At 36.6% G+C, this 22,434-nt stretch overlaps 1 protein-coding gene across 3 annotated transcripts in view; it reads left to right on the top strand.

Annotated features, from left to right (window-relative positions):
• ARMC8 (armadillo repeat containing 8) overlaps positions 1–22,434 on the top strand; it is a 107,408-nt gene that overhangs the window by 9,291 nt on the left and 75,683 nt on the right. For 2 of the 3 annotated variants that reach the window (XM_019810660.3, XM_003992063.6), the window contains exon 2: positions 18,865–18,941. The exons of the other annotated variant lie outside the window; for it this stretch is intronic. In XM_019810660.3, the coding sequence (XP_019666219.1) occupies positions 18,865–18,941 (77 nt within the window). The remainder of the gene's footprint in view (positions 1–18,864; positions 18,942–22,434) is intronic. 3 annotated transcript variants of the gene reach the window in all.

Here is a 22,434-nt window from a genome sequence, read left to right as displayed (position 1 = left end):
TTACAAGGTGTACCATGAAAGATGGTTACCCAGGATCTCTAAGCCATTATATTATTTCAGTCTTGAATAACAACTTACAATATTCTTATGGTCCAGGACACTGCAACCATGACTGAATAGCCTTACTCTGTTATGTCAAGATTGAGAAGCATTTTAATAAATCCTAGTGGATTTCCTGGGCTATTTTATCATCTTGGGAGGCATCTAAATGAACCTCAGCCAACCCAGAGTATCTCAGTCTTTGTAAAACCCCTCACAACCTTTGTCATTCCTATGCCCCAGAGATGGTTTTGCTTCCTTGGACTTCCAGATTAGGCTGTTCGTACCATAGATCTTTACTTAGTTCCTTTACTCTCTCTGGAAGGGTCTCCTCTTGGCTCCCGGTCTTCAGACATTCCCATCTACTTTGAAGAGTAAACGAATAGAATTTAATAGTTAGAAGGAACCTTAAAGATCATCCAGACCCAAATAAGTCCTTGTGATTTGACCATACTTTAAAAGGATAAACTCTGCAGTACCTGATTAGAAAGAAGCATGAATGCTAAATTGCTTCCATTTCTTTTGACCACCAAAGCATGTTTATAGCAATTGTTGATATTATACAAGAGCTATAATAATATTTTATTACATTAAAAACTCACCACAGAAAAAATAAAGACTACTTTTCATATCCCTTTTAATATAACTGTGCTCTGGTTTTTGAATTATGAAAAAAAATCCCTCTTTGTGTGAGTGTAAAATTACAGTCTTTGTGGAAGAAATCTGTAGATAATCTTTAGTTCATTCTTACCATTTTTTTTTTAATTGGGGAAACTGAGAACTAGAGAGGCAGACTGTTCACTGTCATATGCTCTTATATAAAGTGTCAGAGCCAAATTTCCAAACACCCAATTTAAGACAGAAAAAAACTGTACAGTCTTACACATTTTAAAATTTTATTTTCAAACTCTGGGCATGGACTTATTTACTATTTATCTTAAAGTGTTTTCTTAACACGTAAAGTCCTATTTTGAGTCTTAATTATTGAGAGTTGAGGGTTGCCTCTTATCCAAGTAGATTAAGTTAAGAATGAAGTATTTAAGTATTTTCATGATTGAGTTTGTGAAATTAAAGCAGATTGTATTCTAGGAGTCTCAGTTGTCATAATTATGTTACGTTCTGCACAGATAGGACCCAGCCAAACTAGATTTCTCATCTGGGGGGAGAGAAATGCTGCGAACCTCTAGAAACACCAAAGTATGAATCCCATGATTTAAAAAAATAAATAAAATAAAATAGTTGCAAAAATACTATATGACAGGTGTGAAAGAATTTGGATGAGAATCTCATTGAGTTCTAATGGGGCCAGAGGTTTACCAGAATTCAAAAATTAAAAGAAAACAACAAAACACCAAAATCTTTTTAAATAGTACTTGGGCATTTTCTTCTTCTTCTTTTTTTTTTTTTTTTTGGTATTGGCCCAGATGGACAGATATTTTGCTCTCAAAATTAGGAAAGAATTGTCTATTTTTTTTTAATGTGACTTTCTGCAATGATCCTTTTTTGGTAAAGTTCCTAACAAAACAAAGTACAACCTTTTCCTTATTCATGTGAGAGTTGCATTTTTGGGAAAATGATTGTACTGTAAAATACAGAACATATTTTGTGTTTATATGCAAAATTGAGTTAGATTCTAGACTCAGATTTTTTTTAAAGCTGATTTATTTATTTTGATAGAGTGAGAGAACAGTGGAGAGGCAGACAGGAAGAGAGAATCCGAAGCAGGCTCCATGCTGTCAGCATAGAGCCCAACATGGGTCTGGAACTCTTGAACTGTGAGATCATGAACTGAGCTGAAATCAAGAGTCGGCCGCTTAACTGACTGAGACACCCAGGGGCCCCTCAGATAATTAATTTTTAAAATTTTGTTTTGCCTACATGACTGCACAGTGGAAAGTCTTTTTGATGTGGGCCCATTGCCCTACGCATTGCAGAACAGCCAGCCAGCATCTTGAGTCCTTGCCTACTAGATATCAGTGACACCTGTTGTCATTTTGACAGCCAAAATCACTTACATGGATTTATAAAATGTATCTTAGGGAATAGTGCTGTTCCTGTTTAGAACTGCAGAGAACATGGGACTTTTTGAGTGGTGTGTGTATCTCCCTCTTTTTCTCCTGCCCTTTTTCCTCCCACCTGCTTGTGAGAGTGTATAGTATAAGGACATGGAAATAAAATGTGCTATTAAACATTTCCCCCATATTGTGTATAGTCCTCTAATCTGTATCACTTATTTATTACATTCTTTGCTTTTTATCTTTCTCCCCTTGCTGAAGCTCTGCAAAGGTGAGTTTGGGGAGGTGTGTCTTTGTTTATTGCCCAGAAGAAAAGTGCCTGCATAGTTGTTTAAATATTTGTTGACTGAATTAAAGGGTGCAATTTCAGCTTTGTTTTGGATTCCCAAGTGTATACTATATCATAATACTAAATTGCATTTTTCGAACACACCATGTTCTCTTGTGCGTGTGTTGTGCTCTCCACCTAGAGTTCTTGTATTATTTTGCTAGGTGAAAAGGGAGGGAAAAAAGACTAGTTTTTCAGATTAATCATCCTCACTGCTTAGACATCACCTCCCATTCCACCCCTAACTTCAGTACTTCAGTTAATTATATCTTCAACTTTATCTTGTATCCACTTATTGCACTGATCCTATAAGTTACACTCGTAAGTTACATATATGTTTCTTTTCTGTACTGTGAATGCCTTTTGGGTAAGGGACTCTGTTTTATCTATTACCAGCACCTAGCATAATGCAAGGGTAAATTGAATATTTCATATATTGGATTTCAGCCTGAAATAGGTTTTAAATGGAATCTTTATGGAATTCAAACATCCTGTATTTTTAGTTGTGTTTCTTTGATCTCTCCCCCAAACCAAGATTTATCCTTACAGTGCTGAATGAAGATTATGAAAGCAATTTTATCTTGAAGTTCCTGGTAGTTTGTGGGATAATTGAGATGTTAAATTTGGTTGGCAGTTACTAGGGTTTTGTTTTGTTTTGTTTTGTTGGCAATTACTAGTTTAAACATTCATATGTTAGGGATCAGAATTTCCCATTGAGAATCGTTACGTTTTAATTTCTAAAGATCACGTGATTTAAATGAGAAAATAGATATGAAATGTTTTGTAAACTAACATAAACAAATAGCAGGTATTATAAAATATTTATTTCCCTTTTTCTTCTGGGTTGGTTGTATGGGAGAAAGAACACTGTAAATTGATTACTTCTTGAACTATATATTGGTTTTCTTAACTGTTATATTTTCTCTGAGTCCATCATAACACTTAAAGTTATCATGGAAGTTATAGAAATGCACAAATTATTACTTTTATACATTTTAATGGTTTTTAAAAATCTCAGATAATGAAAGTTTAGATTTTTAAGTGTAGCACTGAGATGCCTATTTCTTGCTGAGTACTTAGCATGCTCTGGGAAAAAGGCATCAGGTAAAAAAAGATGTTTGAAAAGAAAAGAAAAACGGTATCTTTGGATAGTTAGACTTTAATCATGAAGATAAATAATCAAGAGAATCATTAGTATACTTGTTAAAGCAATTATATTTTTTATATGAAAATAGAATTTTCCTGAAATCTTATTTGTGTGGTACTTTTACATTTGTTTCACACTCTGAGCTATGTGGTAATGTCACCATTTTATAATTGAAGAAATGGTCTCAAATTTTTATTTTTGCCCAAGTCACAAGGCTAGTAAGTAGTAGAATGAGGACTCAAAGCCAAGTCTTCAAATGCCAGATCATTTGTTCTTCCTGCCACACAATGCTTGAGTATGTTAGAAATAAAGAACATTATATTTTAATGAAATGTACATACAGCAAGACTTTAATGAACAAAATAAAATAGCTTGATATTTTCTTATTAACACTGTTAGTCTTCATTGTTTAATAAACTCCTTGTTTTACTTCAAGTTGTAAAACAGCAGTTGAACAATTTTATTTCTCTTAATTTTTGAGTTAAATCCCGTATGTGGTAAGTCTGGAATTTAGTAATTCGACATTCAAAACCCTTCCTTAAGAATTTTTTTTTCCAAGTGGCGGGGATTTATATTTATTTATTAAGGCATAATTGCATACAGTATTAATATTACTTTTTGGTGTACAACATAGCGTTTTGACATTTCTGTGCATTGTGAAATGGTCACTACAATGTGTCTAGTTACCATCTGTCACCTAACAAAATTAATACAGTGTTATTGACTCTATTTCCCATGATCTGTACTGTACATTACATCCCATGACATATGTTTTATTACTGAAACTGTGTATTTATTGATTCCCCTTAGCCATGTGGTCCCCTGCCTCCTCCCCCCCCCCCCCCGCCATTAATCTATGCTCTGTATCTATGAGTCTTGGTTTTATTTTGTTTTGTTTCATTTTTTAGATTTCACATATAAGTGAAAACATGCAGTATTTGCCTTTCTCTGACTTTTCTCACTTAGCATAATACCTTCAAGGTCCATCCATGTTGTCACAAATGCCATGATTTCATTCTCATTTATGGCTGAGTAATATTCCATAGTATATATAGTTGACCCTTGAACAACATGAGGGTTGGGACACAACTCCCATGCAGTCAAAAATCCACATATAACTTTTGACTCCCCACAGACTTAATTACTACTAGTATAGTTTTGACCAGAAGACTTACTGATAACATCAACAGCCAAATATCACATGTATTGTATATATTATATACTGTATTCTTATAATAAAGTAAGCTTGAAAAAAATATTAAAATCATAAGGAAGAAAATACATTTATAGTACCTTAAATCTGCACATAAGCAGACCTATGAAGTTTAAACCTTTGTTGTTTAAGGGTCATTTATATATACTGCATCTTCTTTATCCATTCGTACATTAATGGACACTTAGTTTTTTTTCATACCTTGGCTATTGTAAATAATGGTGCAGTGAACATAGGGGTGCACATATCTTTCTGAATTAGTGTTTATATTTTCTTCAGCTAGATACCCAGTAGTGGAATTGCTGTATTATGTGGTAGTTCTAATTTTAGTTTTTTGAGGAACCTTTATACTGTTTTCCATTGTGGATGCACCAATTTACATTCCCATCTGTACACAAGGATTCCCTCTCTCCACATCCTTGCCAACACTGGTTATTTCTTGTTTTTTATTCTAGCCATTCTGATAGCTGTAAGGTGATACCTCATTTTAGTTTTGATTTGCCGTTCCTTGATGATTAATGATTTTGAGTATCTTTTCATAATGCCTGTTGTCCATCGTGTGTATTCTTAGAAAAATATCGATTCAGATTCTCTGCTCATTTTTTAATTGGATTTTTTTTGTTACGGGATTGTATGAGTTCTTTGTATGTATTGGCTGTTCACCTTTGATAGAATATATGATTTGCAAATATCTTCTCTCATTTAGTAGGTTGCCTTTTTGTTTCCTTTGCTGTGTAGAAGCTTTTTAGGATGATGTATTCATATATGTTTATTGTTGATTTTTGCCTTTGGAGTCAGATATAAAAAATATTGCTAAGACCATTGTCAAGGAGCTTAACCACCTATGTTTTCTTCTAGGAGTTTAATGGTTTTAGGTTGTACATTTGAGTTTTTAATCTATTTGGAGTTGTTTTTATGTATACAGTAAAATAGTGTTCCATTTTTTTTAATAGTGGTCCATTTTTATTATTTTGTATTGTAGCTGTTCAGTTTTCCCAACATGATTTGTTGAAGAGACTGTCCTTTCCCACTGTATGTTCTTGACTCTTCGTTAGAAGTTAATTGACCACATAGAATTGGGTTTATTTCTGGGCTCTTTTCTGTTGATACATGTGTCTGTTTTTGTGCTGTTACCGTACTGTGTTGATTACTAAAGCTTTGTCGTATAATTTGAAACCAGGGAACATGATAACTCTTAGTTTCCCTCCCCGCCACCCCAGGTTGTTTTGGCTCTTTGGGGTCTTCTGTGGTTCCATACAAAATTTAGAATTATTTGTTCTAGTTCTATGAAAAATATCCTTGGAATTTTGAGAGATTGAATTGAACCTGTAGATTGCTTTGGGTAGTATGGATATTTTAACAATATTGATTTTTCCACTTGATGAGCACAGAATACTTGTTTGTGTCTTCAGTTTCTTTCATCTGTGCCTTAAAGTTTTCATTCTTTTTTGATGCAATTATGATTGGGATTGTTTTCTTTCTGATAGTTCATTATTTTTATTACTTTTATCCCACAAGTTCACTGAATTCATTTAATAGTTTATTGGTGGAATCTATGGATTTTCTATATATAGTATCATATTGCCTGCAAGTAGTGACAATTTTGATTTTTTCTTTCTAATATTATGCCTTTTATTTCTGTTTCTTGCCTAATTGCTGTGACTAAGACTTCCAGTACAATGTTGAATACAAGTGGAAAGAATGGGCTGTTTGTTCTGTTCCTGATCTTAGTGGAAAAGCTTTCAGCTTTTCACCACTGAGTATGATCTTAGCTGTGGGTTTGTCATGTATCGCCTTTAGTATTTTTGAAGCATGTTTCCTATATAACCAATATTAGAGGTTTTGTTTTTTTTTTTTTTTTAAATAAATGGATGTTGGATTTTGTCAAAATTTTTTTTGCATATATTGAGATGGTCATGTAATTTTTATCTTTAATTTTAATATGTATGACATTAATTATTGGATGTTGAACCATTCTTGCATCTCTGGAGTAAATCCCATTTGATCATGATGTATAATCCTTTTAATATATTGTAGAGTTTGGTTGGGTAATATTTTGTTGAGGATTATTGAATCTGTGTTCATCAGGGATGTTGGGCCTGTAATTTTCTTTTTTTGGGGTGTCCTTATCCAGATTTGGTATCAGGGTAATGTCTCATAAAATGGGTTTGGAAGCTTTTCCTTCTCTTGAGTTTTTTGGAAGAGTTTGAGAAGAATCATATTAAATCTTTGAGTTAAATCTTCTCAAATTCACCAGTAAAGCTCTCTGGTCATGGACTTTTGTTTGTTGGGAGGTTTTTGATTATTAATTGAATGTTCTTATTAGTAATCAGTCTATTCTGCTTTTCTATTTCTTCATGATTCAGTCTTGGAATATTTTAAATTTCTAGAAGTTTATCCATTTCTTCTGTGTTTAATTTGTTGGCATATAATTGTTCATAGTAGTCCCATGATTTTGTGTTTCTGTGATATCAGTTGTAACTTGGCTTCTTTTCATTTCTAATTTCATTTGAATTTCTCTCATTTTTTCTTAGTGTGTCCAACTAAAAGTGTGTCCATTTTGTTTATCATTTTGAAGACCTGTTTCTTAATTTTGTATACCTTTTCTATTGTCTTTTAGTCTTTGTTTCATTCATTTCCACTCTGATCTTTATTATTTCCTTCCTTCTGCTAACTTTGGGCTTTGTTCTTTTTCTAGTTCCTTTAGTATAAAGTTATTTATTTGAGATTCTCTTGTTTCTTGAGGTGGACCTGTATTGTTATGAACTTCCCTCTTAGAACCTCTTTTGCTGCATCTGATTGATTTTGATATGTTGTATTTCTGTTTACATTTGTCTGTAGGTATTTTTTATTACTTCTATGAGCCAATAGTTGTTCAGTGACATGTTTAATCTCTATGTATTTGTAGTTCTTCCAGTTTTTTTCTTCTAATTGATTTCTAGTTTCATACCATTGTGGTCAGAAAGATGCTTTACATATAATTTCAGTCTTCCTGAAATTGAGTCTTGTATTGTAGCCTAACGTGAGCTATCTTGAAGTATGTTCATGTGCACTTGAATGTATATTCTGCTGTTTTGGGATGGAATATTCTGTATATGTCTATTAAGTCCATCTGGTCTAATATGTCATTCAGGACCAGTGTTTTCTTACTGATTCTCTGGATGATCAATGCATTGATTTAAGGCAAGGGGGGGGTTAAAATCCCCTATTTGTATTGTTTTGCTACCTTTTTCTCCTTTTATGTTTATTTATATTTGTATGTATTTTGGAGCTTCTCTGTTGGGTGAATATATATTTATAAATGGTGTATCTTCTTGTTGGATTGACCTCTTTATTATTTTGTAGTGCCTCTTTTTGTCCCTTATTACAGTCTTTGTTTTGAAGTCTATTTTGTCTAATAAGAGAATCACTACACTGGTTTTCTTTTTCTATTTGCATGGAATATCTTTTTCCATTCCTTCACTTTCAGTCTCTGTGTGTTTTTGTCCTTCTGGATTGAGTCTTTTGTTGGCAAGGTATGGATGTGTCCTTTAAAAAAAAAAATCTATATAGCCACTCTATGTCTTTTGGTTGGAGAATTTAGTCCATTTACATTTAAAGTAATTATTGATAGGTATGTACTTTTTGCCATTTTGTTCATTGTTTTCTGGCTGTGTTTTAGTTCTTCTCTGTCCTTGTTTCTTTTTCTCTTTTCCCTTGTGGTTTGATGACTTTCTTTAGTGTTTAGATTTCTTATTTTGTGCATTAAAATTTTTTTTTAATGTTTTATTTATTTTTGAGAGAGGGAGAGGGAACACAATTGGGGTAGGGTCAGATAAAGAGTGAGAGAGAGGATCTAAAGCAGGCTCTGCACTGAACAGTAGAGAGCCCAATACTGGCCCAAACGCACAAACTGCAAGATCACAACCTGAGTCAAAGCCATATACTCACCTAAGCCACCCAGGTGCCCCCTCCTTTTGTGTGTTTACTGTAAGTTTTTTGCTTTGTGGTTACCGTGAAATTCACACATATTATCTTGGGGATGTAATAGTCTATTTTAAGTTAATAGCAACTTAAATTTGAATACATTACAAAACTATAATTTTATTTTCTCCCACCCTACATTTTATGCCCCTTTTTACATCTTTTTATTTTAGTATCTCTTGACTAAGATTATTGTAGTTTTAGTTAATTTTACCAATTTTTATCTTAACCATCTTAGTTTTATAAGTGATTAATCCACTACTGTTACTATATATTTATTTACATTTTTCAGTAAGAATTTTTACTTTTGTATGTTTTCTTGTTATTAGTGTCATTGTTTCTTAGCTTAAAGAAGTCTCTTTAATTTCTTGTAAGGATGGTTTAATAGTGATAAACTCTTTTTGCTTTTGTTTGTTTGGAAAACTGTCCTTCAAATGTGAATGGTAATCTTGCTGGGTATTCTTGGTTGGAGGTTTTTATCCTTTCAGCCCTTTGAATATATCAAGCCACTCCCTTTTGGCTTACAAAGTTTCTGCTGTGAAATCTGATAGCCTATGGGATTTCTCTTGAACATAGCAATTTGTTTTTCTCCTGCTGCTTTTAAGATTCTCTTTTGGGACACTTCTGTGGCTCATTCGGTTGATCAACTCTTGATTTTGGCTCAGGTCACGATCTCACATTGTGGGATCAAGCCCCACTCTGGGCTGAGAGCTGGGCATGGACCCTACTTCGAGTTTCTCTCTCTCGCCTTCCCCTGCTCATGCTCCTTCTGTCTCAAAAACAAAAAGGAAAAAAGATTCTTTATTTCTAACTTCTGATATTTTAATTATAATATGTCTTAGTGTGGCTGTCTTTGGGTTCATTTTCTTTGGAACTCTCTAGACTTTCTGGACCTGGATGTCTGTTTCCTTCTTTAGGGGAATTTTCAGCCATTATTTCTTCAAGTAAGTTTTCTGTGTCTTTATCTGTATTTTCTTCTTCTTGGACTTCCTATAATGCAAATGTTATTCTACTTGATGTTGTTCCAGAGATCCTTTGTTTTCATTTTTTAAGATTATTTTTCTTTTGGCTGCTCTGTTTGGGTGAGTTCCATTGATTTATCTTCCAGCTCACTGGTGTGTACTTCTACTTCATCCTGTCTGCTGTTTGCACCTCTCCAGTGTGTTTTTCAGTTCAGTTATTGTGTTCTTTAGCCCTGTGACTTTTCTTTGGTGCTTTGGCTTTGTTGAAGTTCTATGTTCATCCATTCTTCCAAGTTCCATGAACATTTTTATGACCATTATTTTGAATTCCTTATCCAGGTGGATTCCTTGTCTCCATATCATTAAGGTCTTGTTCTGAGGTTTTGTCGTCTTATGTTGGGAACATATTTCTCTGTTTCCTCATTTTGTTTGATTATCTGCACTTGTTTCTGTCAGGCAAAACAGCTACCTTTCTCAGTCTTGAAGGAGTGGTTTTATGTAGGTTCTGATCCTTATCCTTCAACCTTGACTAGCTCTTGGTTGTCTCTTGTACTTTTGTGATTGTTTAAACTGCCTGATTTATTCTTGATAAGCCCCTGTTATTGAGGATGTGCCAAGACCTGTGAGCAATCCAAGAGAAGGAATCTCTTTTAGCACCTAGTTTCAGGCTGATTGGAAGCCAGACCTTCAGGCAGCAGTTTTTCAACTGTGCAAATATATGCAGTCCTGTGGGGCTAGTTCCTGTGGACCTCCAAACCATAGGATCTAGAGGTGTCCCTAGGGCAACAGTTACAAAAGTCTGGGCTCCAGACAAGTGTATAAACTCATTACTGGGGAGTTTTGCTGAGCCCAAGGCCCAGGTGGTGGACAAGTATGTTGTCTCCCTGGGAGTGCCTTTTTAGCCTCTAGTGTGTGGGAAATCTGATGCCTGGCCTTCAGGCTGAAGCTCTATGCCAAGCAAATAGGCTTTTTTCACATCAAGAGTGTTGTATTTCAGTCTTCTTTCTGTCTCTGCAGTGTCCTGGGGGTGGTGGCCTGCCAGGAACTCTCTATCCAGTTGTATAGTCCTGTGCAGCTCTGGAAAGCCACCCTTCTTGGTCATCAGGGCCAGGCAATCGAGATGTTCCTTGTGTGGATTGTGTGTCCGCTGGCTTCAGCAAGGCAGCTGGAGAGTGTGGCAGCTGGGTGGGGCAGACTCAAAGGCTTCAGAGAGGCAGCAGAAAAATGTCTTCTGTGATTACCCGTAGGCTTCAGCAGTGCTGTGAGAAAGTGCCTTGTCTGTGTCTTATTCAGAAGGGTAATTAGAGACTGTTTTAGTTTGCCTTTTCAGGATTGTCTGGCCAGTTTTCTGAGGTATCTCTAAGTTTTTCCTCTTAGGTACTACTAAAGAAGGATTAAAAGTAGGATGATCGTACAGCCTACTTTGTTTCTAGCCCTCTTCATTTATGTTTGTTACTTTGTGATAACGACTAATAGTGCTCTCGTTCACTGTTTAAAATTATCCTATTTTGGATGAAAAAATTGAAGGTGTATTAGTTATTTATTGTATTGTGTAACAAATTACCCTGAAACTCAGCTGCTTAAAACTTATATTCATTATCTCACAATTTCTGTAGGTCAGGAATTCAGGTGTGGCTTAGTCAGTACCTCTGCCCTAAAGTTTCTTGAGAGGTTGCAGTCAGGGTGTTAGGAGGAACCATGTTTTACCTGAAGGCTCAACTGAGGGAGGATCTATTTCCAAGCTCACTCACATGGTTATTGGCAGGATTTAGTTCCATGTGGGCAGTTGCAGTTCCTTGCTGGCCGACGGCTAGGGGCTTCCTGCAGTTCCATTCCACGTGAGCTTCTCCATAGCACAGCATGGCAGCTGGCCTTACACACACACACACACACACACACACACACACACACACACGTACACACCCCCAACTCTGAAATGACATCTCGTCACCTCCATTGCATTCTGTTTGCTAGAATCAAGTTACTAAGTCCAGTCTTCACTCAAGGGAACACATTTCACAGGGTTTGAATACCAGGAGGTAGGTATCATTGGGGGCCATCTTAGAGGCTGTCTGTCATAGTTGGTCACCCTAATAAAAGGGAAATTGCTTTCCTTAGTACTTCTCCATAATGGAATGCAACTTATTACCTGTTTCTGTTTTTGTTTTCCTACAAAAAGAAATTTGCTTCAGGCTTCTCTTTCTTTTTAATGATTAATACCTGTTTGTACACACGGTGGATTCAACTCTTCTTAGAATTAACTCTGATTCACAAATTTGGTATCTACAAACTTTCTGCTAAAGGTACCCATGTACCTTTTCATGTAATATAATTTCAGGGAGTGCTAGTAAGTATAAAATGCAACAGGGGTTTTATATATACATTTGTAGTAGCTTTACTGCAGCTTTGAATGCATAAAATGAGTTCAGATCCAGCTTTTAAAGACTTGTTAGGTCATTTGTTGGAAGCCTTGTGCCAAATCGCGGAGGTCACAGTCTGACCCTGGCTAGCTTTGCTCTCCTTTATGGGCACAGACTGTATCCTGAGCTTTAGTTGGCTGCTTGGCACATTCACTCGGTCAGTTGGAGGAATGGAAGATTCACCATGTGTTTAGCTACCGGAAGTTACAGGAAGCAATTTAAAAGGGCATTGGTGTTTTGAATTGAAAGTGAAGTCACATCTTGAAAGGACAGGACATCAGAAACCCTCCTAATCCTCTTATCTCTATGGGCAGGAGGGAAGAAGGAACCCCAGTGCTTCTCCTATTTCTGGAGTAAATAAGGATTGCCCAGATCAAACTGTCCCTCCCTGCACTGTTGTTGGCAAGAATGAAGAAGAGCCCCAAAGCTCTTTCCACTCCTCCCCAGTATCATAGGCACACTTCTTTTTCCCTTGAGATCATCAGGATTAAGCTCTTTATATCTGTTTACATTAACTACCACAAAAAGTCCAGGTGTCTAGGGTCATTCCGTATGCCCATATAACTGTCTTTTTAGTTTTCTATCCACATCCCTTGGTCTTTCTCCTGCTGCTTCTCTGCACATTTCTTTGATCTTTTTTGTTTAGACTGACCTGGTGACACTTTTTCCCAGCTTTCTTTTGTAAACTTCTTCAGCTGGTGGCTGTTTTTCCTTCCATGTCTTTGATATCCCTCTATCTCTAGAGATGGAAATAGACTTGCTCCTCATTGCTCTTTTCAGACCCCTGTCTTTCCCTTTTCTCTAAATAGTCCTGATCTGTATCTTCTCTGACTCTACCTTGTTGTGCATCTATAGGCTCATTCTCCTTCATTTCTTTAAGATTTAGCTCGTAGCTCACGGTCACTTTCTCTAGAACTACTTGTGTGATGATTTATGGAAATATGGAAATTTCATTGCCTATGTAGATAATTTTTCTTAAGCTGTAGGCTTCCCCAATGACCATATCCTCCATCCTGCCTTGAGGTACTTGTTCCCATGGTCATTTCCTAGACCTTGACTTGATAACTAAAGTTCGTCCATAACCTCAATTTCAGGTATCCTAGCCACCACCTTCTGTCCTTCCAAGCCACTCCTTCCACTGCTCCATTGTCAACAATCCTTGAGTCCATTTGTTATCTAGAGTCTGTTAGCCCTACCACTCTTTCACTGGCCTTCAGTAGATCCATCATTACAATCACAACTTTGTATATATCTTCAACTCAGCTGACCCCTTCCCCTAGCTTTGTCATCCTTGTGTGATGAAATTCCAACCCTGGTTAAATTCAGCCCTATTTTTTATGCCTACTTCTGTACATTTTAATGTTGCTGGGGAAAAAAGAGCCATGCTGACTGGTCATACTTTAAATTCATAATTATGAACCTCAAGAAGGCTAGTGCTGCCTGGCAATCCTGGTACATTTTCCTGGCCCATTCGGTTTCTTATTCCTCCTTTCTTCAAACCACCCACGTCCCCACCCACTCTCACCATTTTTTACTCTCAAAAAATAGGAGTAATTAGAGACCATGTCCACAAGCGCTCACTGCCATATCCATCTTCTTAATTCTCTCTAGTTATTATACGTTCCATGTTCTACTTGGTCAGTAAATCTTGTTCCCTCTCAATTATTCATGAACATTGCTCCAAAAGTTCTCCTGCTGCCTCATTGCAGCATATTTTTTCTCTATTAAAAAAGTTTCCAGGGACGCCTGAGTGGTTCAGTTGGTTGAGTGTCCTACTTCATTCAGCTCAGGTCATGATCTCACAGTTCGTGGGGTTGAGCCCCACATTGGGCTCTATGCAGACAGCTCAGGGCCTGGAGCCTGCTTTGGATTCTCTGTCTCCTTCTCTCGGTGCCCCACCCTGGCTGATGCTCTGTCTCTCTTCCTCAAAAATAAACATTAAAAATGTTTAAATTAAAAAAGATTTTTCATCAGTGAATAACTATGCTCTAATTAATTCCATCTTTAAAAAAAATGGTCTCCTGACTCCACTTCTCCCTCTAGCTACTAGTCTGTTTCTTCACTCTCCTTTGCAAAATGAAACTCCTTGAAAGAGTTGTATTTTCTCTAATTCCTCTTTTCCTGTTTTCCTTTATGCCCTCTTCAAGTGGTCATTGGCTTCACCAGTCTGCCTCTACTGCTCTTATCAAGGTTGCTGATGACTTCCATATTTTTGTATCAGGCCCTAGTCATCATCTTATGCTGTACTTTATTCATATGTGGGATATTTGATTACTTTCTCCTTGAAACATTCTCTCATTTGGGGAATTCTTCTTGATCCAGGTGCTCCAGCATTCACTCTTCTGACCTTGCTTTATCCATGGTAAAGTGAACTCCCTTAGTGAACTCATCCCATTAACATGCTGGCACTTCCCTGATTTGTATCTCTAGCCCACTACTCTCTCCTAAATTCTAGATTCCTGTATCCAGCTGCCAACTTGACATTCTCATTTGGATGGCTAATAAAATTCTCAAACCTAACATATTCAAAACTGAATTTTTGGTTTTCTCAAATCTGCATCACTCACAGTCGTACTTAGCTCATTAATTGACACCTCAAATCTTTCTGGATACTCTGGCAAAAAACCTTAAATGTTACTCTTGGCTCCTCTCTTCTTTCATAGCCCATATCTATTCTGACAGCATATCCAATTTGATAGTCATTTCAACTTCAACATTTATCTGGAATCTGAGTGAACTTTACTACCTTCAAAACTCTTGTCCTAGTCCAGGCTACCATCATCTCTCTGAAATAACAGCATTTCTGATACTGAAACAGCCTCCCACTCGTCTCCCTGCTTTTGTCCTCCATCCCCTTCCATGCATTTGTCTGTTTCTAAGATTGCAACCAGAGTGATCCATTTACTTATTTTTTTGTTTATTATTATTTTTTAATGTTTATTTTTGAGAGAAGGACAGAGACAGAGTGTGAGTGGGGGAGGGGCAGAGAGAGAAGGAGACACAGAATCTGAAGCAGACTCCAGGCTTTGAGCTGTCAGCACAGAGCCCGATGTGGAGCTCGAACCCATGAACCGCAAGATCATGACCTGAGCCGAAGTCAGAGGCTTAACTGACTAAGCCACTCAGACACCCCCAGAGTGATCCTTTTAAAACAAGTCAGTTCATGTCTCTCTTTTCCCGAAACTCTAATGGCGTCCCAATTCAAACCATAAAAAGCAAAATCCTTACAATGACTAACAGGGCTCTATCCCAGCCCTATCCAGTGGAAAACTAATTTAAGCTACACATATAATTTTAAAGTTTTTAGCAGCCATGCTCTAGAAGTAAAAAGAAAAAATTAATCTTAATATATCTAACTTAAACCAATGTATTAAAATTTTATTTCAAAACACAACATAAGGAATTATTAATTATTTTACTTTTTTATCTCAAGTCTTCAAAATCTGGTGTGTATTTTATACAGTTTGGATGCCAAATTTTGATTGGAAATACTTGATTGGCATTTCGGTTTCATACAGTTTACAGTTAAACAAGTAGATATACATACCCAAGTAGTTCCAGACATTCTTAAAAGTTTCCTAATAACCGAATCCAGTCTTGGTTTTAAAATTTTACATATTAATTAATTAAAGTTAAAAAATTTAAAATTCAGGGTACCTGAATGGCTCAGCATCCAACTCGATTTTGGCTCAGGTCATGATCCCAGTGTTGTGGGATTGAGCCCCACATTGGGCTCCTTGCTGAGCACGGAGCACACTTAAGATTCCCTCCCTCTCTCTCTCTCTCTCTCTCTCTCTCTCTCTCTCTCTCTCTCTGCCCCTCCTCCCCGCCCCCCCCGCCAGAAAAAGAAATTTAAAGTTCAGTTCTTAGCCAAATTTCAGATGTTCAATAGCCACATGAGGCCAGTGGCCATCATATTGGACAGTGTAGCTCTTTACCATCTGGCCCCTCTTCTCTGAACTTATTTTGTGTGGCTTTCTCCTTCACTCATTCTGCGCCAACCTATAATGGCGTCTTGTTGTTTGATCACAGAAGATACTTCCAATTTCAGAGCCTTTGCATTTGGCATTCTCTGCCTGAACAGCTTCACCCCTGGGTGGCTACATGACTTACTCCTTCATCTTCTTCAGGTCTTTGCTCAAATATCACCTTCTTAGAGAAGCTTTCCCTGGCCAGTTTGTTTACTATCTTTATCAATTGCCTTCTTTCCCAAATTCTTAAATTTCCAGGTTGCTTTTTGAAAGAGAAGAGGGCTGAAAGGGGAGAGGTGCCTAGTCTATAAAGGGAAGCAGTAAAATAAAAGAACTGTCCCATACAGACAAATCAATGAATATGTTAGGCAAAAGCACAGAGTAAAATTGAATTTGTGACTATATCCCCTTAGCTCACTGCTACCTAGTTAGCTCAGAGGATTGTTTTGTGTGTGTGTGTGTGTGTGTACATGCCTGACACCCTTCTAGATTACAAGCCCCTTAAATGCAAGGTTCTGCTGTAACATCCTTTTGTGTCTTCTTTGGCACCTAGCATAGAACTGTGACCAAAAGACAATCTGTACTCCAATTGTGGGCCACCTGTTGGTTAGCCTTTTGTGTTTTACATTCTTGATGTCATCTATCCTCCCTTCTTTCTCACTGCCAGCAACTGGTATGTACTTTCTAATGGTATATATGTGTTGGCTTCATATGCACTATGGCTATGTTGGGACTCTGATTCTTTTTTCCCTTATTTGTTTGACAAAACTAACTCCTCTAAGAAGCCTTCATCACAGATTCTCCTAGTTTACTAACTCCCTCCTCAGTGCTGCCTATATATGTTTATACTTCTGTTTTATATTCTAGTAGGGAATATAAAGGTGTAAACACAATTGCAGTAGAGAATTAATTCTTGAGGGCAGGAACCATGCCGTGCTAAATTTAAAATCTTTAATGCCTTCCTCAGTGCCTTGCATGTAGCAGGTATTCAGTGCTTATAAAATTGAATGAACCAGGTACAGAGTAGTAAAGAGAGTTGCTGTTCGTGGGTGGAACTTAAGTTTTTTAAGATACAAGTCTTAAACCCAAGAACCTTTTCCAAACCACATTGAGAGGCAAGAGATCCAGAGCTGTGAGAGAGAACGTGAAGAAGAACAGTAAAGCTGAAGATCAGCCCCTGGATAGAAGGGAAACTAAGGGTCTGAGGTACTCAGAAGGACTTAAAATGTTGGAAACCCAGGGAAGCACATATGTTGAAGTGGAGTGACAAAACTCATTGTTTATATTATAGGAATACTATTTTGAGTTTTACTCTGGATTTTGCTCTTGATATATTATTTTTTGATGTATTTGTACTGTTGTTTGCATCCCTACTTAAACTTTGGTAATCTCACATCAGAGTAAAGATCCATCCCTCATTTGTTAGCTAAGGGATTGGAACAAATACTTATTAAGAATCCTTCTAACTCTCTGATTCTGTTATTTTCAGTAAACCAAATCCTGTTAGCAGGTACTTTAATGGTATCTGTCGGGCACAAGTATTTCTATCAGTTTTGCTTGTTTGCTGCCACTGTTTGTTCTTTATAAATGGAGTGCATACTAAAAGTAGGCATTTGGGTTGCTTATGAGGATATTTTGGTAGCAAGCTCATAATAGGAAAAAAATGTTTTGATTTTGAATTAATTCTACTATCAGGAAATCGGAGTTTATGCAGTTTTTCTCCAGAGATATTTTTGGTGACTCAGAGGTTTAAGCTGGCACTGTGTCTTGTCAATTAGCTGTTTCTGATTAGGGGTTCTGGGTAAAATGGAGCGGTATTTCTTCCTCTCCATGCTAATTCATTGTGAATGGGTGGCAGTACAGGGGCATATTTCAGCAGCCATCAGAAAGAAACAGAAGGGACAAAAATCCTTTTTCTCTAGTTCTTAAACGTATGTTCTTTTTTTAAAAAAAAAATGGGGTGCCTGGTTGGCTCAGTCAGTAGAACATGCTGCTCTTCATCTTGGGGTTGTGAGTTTGAACCCCTTGTTGGGTGTAGAGATTACTTAAAGAAAATCTTAAAAAGTTAAGTAATGAAAATTAAATATAAAAAATATTGCCCCCCCCCAAAGTATTACAGAAAATAATATAATAGAGGAAATTCCACAGTACAAATAAAAAGAGGTAAGTGTCTCTGCTTGGTCTTTATGTTTAACTCCCCCCTTTCTACATAGCCTCAGCCATCTCAGACTAGATAACTCTGTTGGACTTGATAAATCCCTCACAGAAAGTGTGACAACTCGTTTACCTTTGTTTTTGATTTTACATATGTCTGCTTCCTATCATTGTAGCTTCTCTGCATCAGACTGGATGTCTTCCTCTTGCCTGTGAACTACCCTTCTTGGACTGTTTATCAAGTGCTTCCCCTTTTTTCCTTGCTGAGAGGCAGATTTTCTCTCCCTTTAGTGGGTACTGAACAGAAGCAATACTCCTATCTGTTTTTCATATGAAGGTGACATACAACAGTTGATTAAGAAACTTACCTTGCTTCTTAATACTTATGCTCAGTTCTGTTGGCAAAGCTGGCAGGGATCGCCACAAAGATCTCACTGTCTAATTACGGTTTTAGTGAGAACTAGGTATCTTCTCTCTTCCCCATCTTATTTATCTTGTCACAAGCTTTTCTGAGAATGATTAATATAGTAAGTATTTTTATAGAAATTCTAATGCATCTGCCTTAAATTAAATAGCTGTTTGATGTGGGTGATGCTGTGAATTTGTGATTTGCATGGCTTCAGATGTCATAATTTTTCCCCCCACTTTCTAGGAAGTAACAGCTAGCAGTCGCCACTATGTTGACAGGCTATTTGACCCTGATCCCCAGAAAGTTCTACAAGGTGTCATGTAAGTAGTATGTATTTAAGAGTCTATCAAAAAGTCTTGTTTGTTTTTGTGTTTGAATTTGCCAAATATTATAATTCTGAAAATGCAGGATTAGAACTTTTTTCTTCCATTTTGGAAAGATCCCTTGGTATTCATAACTTTAATATTGTACTGTAAAGAGTTGTCTGATAGTTGTTAACTGACATGGTTAACTTTTTTATGGAATACCTGTTTTACCATTTTAAAACATGTTTGTTTTTTTTTTTTTTTTGGAGAATGCTTTTGTGACTTTAATATACAGCAAAAGCAAGGGAATAAAATTGATGATCTTTTATAATTGGAAAGGGCTGGAAGAATGTCAGTAGGGTTTTTTGTTTTGTTTTTGGTTAACTCATTGATTGTAAGGCTTGACTCTCCTGATGTTTTAAATCTCAGAATTTAGAAAGCAGTCATTAGAAAAGTTAAATAAATTCTTGATAAGATGCCCTTCTTTTCTCCAAAATTCCCTAGTGTTTAATGAGAGAAAACATTTTTTTTTTTTAATTTTTTTTCAACGTTTATTTATTTTTGGGACAGAGAGAAACAGAGCATGAACGGGGGAGGGGCAGAGAGAGAGAGGGAGACACAGAATCGGAAACAGGCTCCAGGCTCTGAGCCATCAGCCCAGAGCCTGACGCGGGGCTCGAACTCACGGACCGTGAGATCGTGACCTGGCTGAAGTCGGACGCTTAACCGACTGTGCCATCCAGGCGCCCCGAGAAAACATTTTTAAGCAACATACCCAAGGTTTTAATACTTAAACAAAAAGTTAAGTCAGACAAGTGTGATAAGATTGCAAGTGATTGAAAGATGAATTTTCTATCCCAAGAGCAGATAATTATGCTCTTAACACATGACTTCTAAAGAAGAAAGTCTAGCCTAAGACTCCTTTTAGGGTTGGCAGATATGGAGCGCCCACAGGCCTGAACTGTGGCCAGGGGAAGGAGAAAAGAAAAACAGGTCAGGACATTTGGGATAGTACACATGAATCACTTTATTCTCCTCTTACCCTGTTAGTGTTATCAGCCAAATAGTACTTTCAGTTTAACTTTTGCTCAGTCATGGAAAGACTAGGATGCTTTGTTTATGAAAATCTCTACAGATTGTAATTCTCCCCCTACCTCATCCCACCCTGACCCCAACAAAAAGGGCGTTGTATAAAGCATATCTTGGGATGTGGATTTGTAAAGTGGGGGCAAGATAAAAGTGAGTAAGGCTGCTTGACTGTTCAAAATGAGCTGGAAAAGGTGAGAAGCTGGATGTAGACCCACCTGGCATACTTGACACTTTATCTTCACGTTTTCTCAGTTTACAGAAACAGGAGATTATAGTTCTTGTTTTCTCATTATGTTGACTTTGCTTTTGTCCCCTTAACTAGGAGACTTTGTAATGATTTAATCAGCCCCTTTGTAAACTAATTTGATTATTGCCAGGAAAAATGGTATTAAATCCATTTGTTAAATAAATCAGTTTGGGTTGTACCTACACACAGAGATTAGTTGTGAGGATAGGTTTGATTAATACTCCTCTTTAGGCAGATAGTTTCTGTATATTAGTAATCCTAGATATTATTTAGGGTTGTTCAGTAAGTAGTTTAGCTGAAAATATCAGACCAATTAAGTATTCTGTGAATGATAGAAGATGACGTTATTATCATTTTTATTATGATTGCTACAGTGGTTATTTAGGAGAAAAGCTAATCTTGTCATTCAAGATTTCTGTGTGACTTTTATCTTGACTTGTATCTGATAATGAGTAGCTAATTTAGGTGTTACTTGTTACTTTGAGAAATTTCTCATTTATCAAAGAACACTATAGCTTCTTGAAAGTTGATAAATAAGGCATCAGATACTGTGGGAAGAGCATATTATAATGAACCACCTTAGGTGAAGCTTGATGGCCATAGTGCCTCTTAAAGTTATCAAGTCTTGAAGACTAAGCTGTTAGCTGAAATAGATGAGAAAGGTTTTTGTGGAGGGATCGTGGAGTGCAAAGAGTATGGTCTTTGGAGTTGGACAACAGGAGGTTGAATTCTTGACATTTCCTAGTGGAGGTCTTTCCTAGCTCTGTGCTTGGGCAAGTTACATAATTTCCTTGAGCCTCAACTTCATCATCTGTAAAGGGAGTGTAACATGCCTGTTTTGCCAAGATGTAAGAATTAAGTCAGAGGTAAAAAATCCAGTGCCTGGTATATTGTAGATACCCACAAATTGGCACTTAAGTGCTTAGTCATTATTGACTCTAATATAAAACAACTTCAAAAATAGGATGATTCTTTTCAAAGAAGAGAAAGAAAAATAAAAATACAAACATAAAAACAATTCAAACTAACAGAAGAGGGAGAGGAGCTAGGACAAGAGAATGCAAGTGGTAACATTCCAGTATACGCGATTGCTTCTTAACAATAGTAAAATCTGTTTAAAATTTGAAAGGCATAGATTACCCCAAATCTTTTCACTTTATGTCAGAATAGAGCTGGCCTTATACAGATATGTGTAGGGTGATTTGATAACCTGTCCTTGTCTCCAGAGAGAAAATTTATGCTTTCTGACTCAGTTCTGTCCTAAACTTTGTCACTGTCTGAAAATTAATTGTACTTAAGAGAATAAAATGTGAACTATTTTTAACATTTTATTAAGTAACCTTAATACCAGAATAGTACAATATTGATAGAAGAAAAGGGGAGCCAAAATGATGTTTAGGAAGAGAGAGGACCGATTTTTTCCTTTTTAGACACATTACACAGCCATAATTGAGTCATACAGAGACCATTACTAGACCAAAATAGATGGGTAGCAGAGAGGTAGCCACAGAGTGTAAATAATCAAAGGTAGCCTAATTTTAGGGAAGGAGAAGATAGAAGCTGAAGTAATCAGATTTGCGTCCAAAATAACCAGTTGGAAAGACATTCAAAAATTGACAACTAGCTTTAGTGATAGGACAACCAGAGTTTTATTTTTCCAGCTTTAAATTTGATTTTTCTTAAGAAGAACTGTGAAGATATAAAACATACGAGCTGGAAAAAGAAAATTGAAGAAATTAAAGGCCAATGAGGACTTTTCATCATGGTGTATAACTAATCGACTCAGCTGTGTTAGAGCCATAGTCCTACCATACATACAGGGATCTTCTTTGCAGAAAACCCACGTCATAAAGGACCATTTTACATAGTGAATATGTCCTTTCTGAAAAATAGTATTAAGCAACAGAAGTGCTTAGTTTTAATTGTTGAAAAATGAAGAGTTCTCTAGAAATAACTGTTTTGTTAGTAGTACAATATTTAGCATAATTTTAAATGATCCTATCGTATTAAAGGTTTGAATACAGAAGCAAACCTTAAAAGAGCAAAGTTTGAAATGCCTAACTGAATAGAAGATCATTAGGTAGGAGTAAGATATGAGTAGAGAAAGCAGGGAGGTCAGTTATATATGTCATAAATAGTAGCCTCTGCAACTACAACAGAGTAGCTACATCA

The sequence above is a fragment of the Felis catus genome, chromosome C2 (assembly GCF_018350175.1).
Source record: "Felis catus isolate Fca126 chromosome C2, F.catus_Fca126_mat1.0, whole genome shotgun sequence".
Lineage (NCBI taxonomy): Eukaryota > Metazoa > Chordata > Mammalia > Carnivora > Felidae > Felis > Felis catus.
This window is presented reverse-complemented; position numbering and strand designations above follow the sequence as displayed.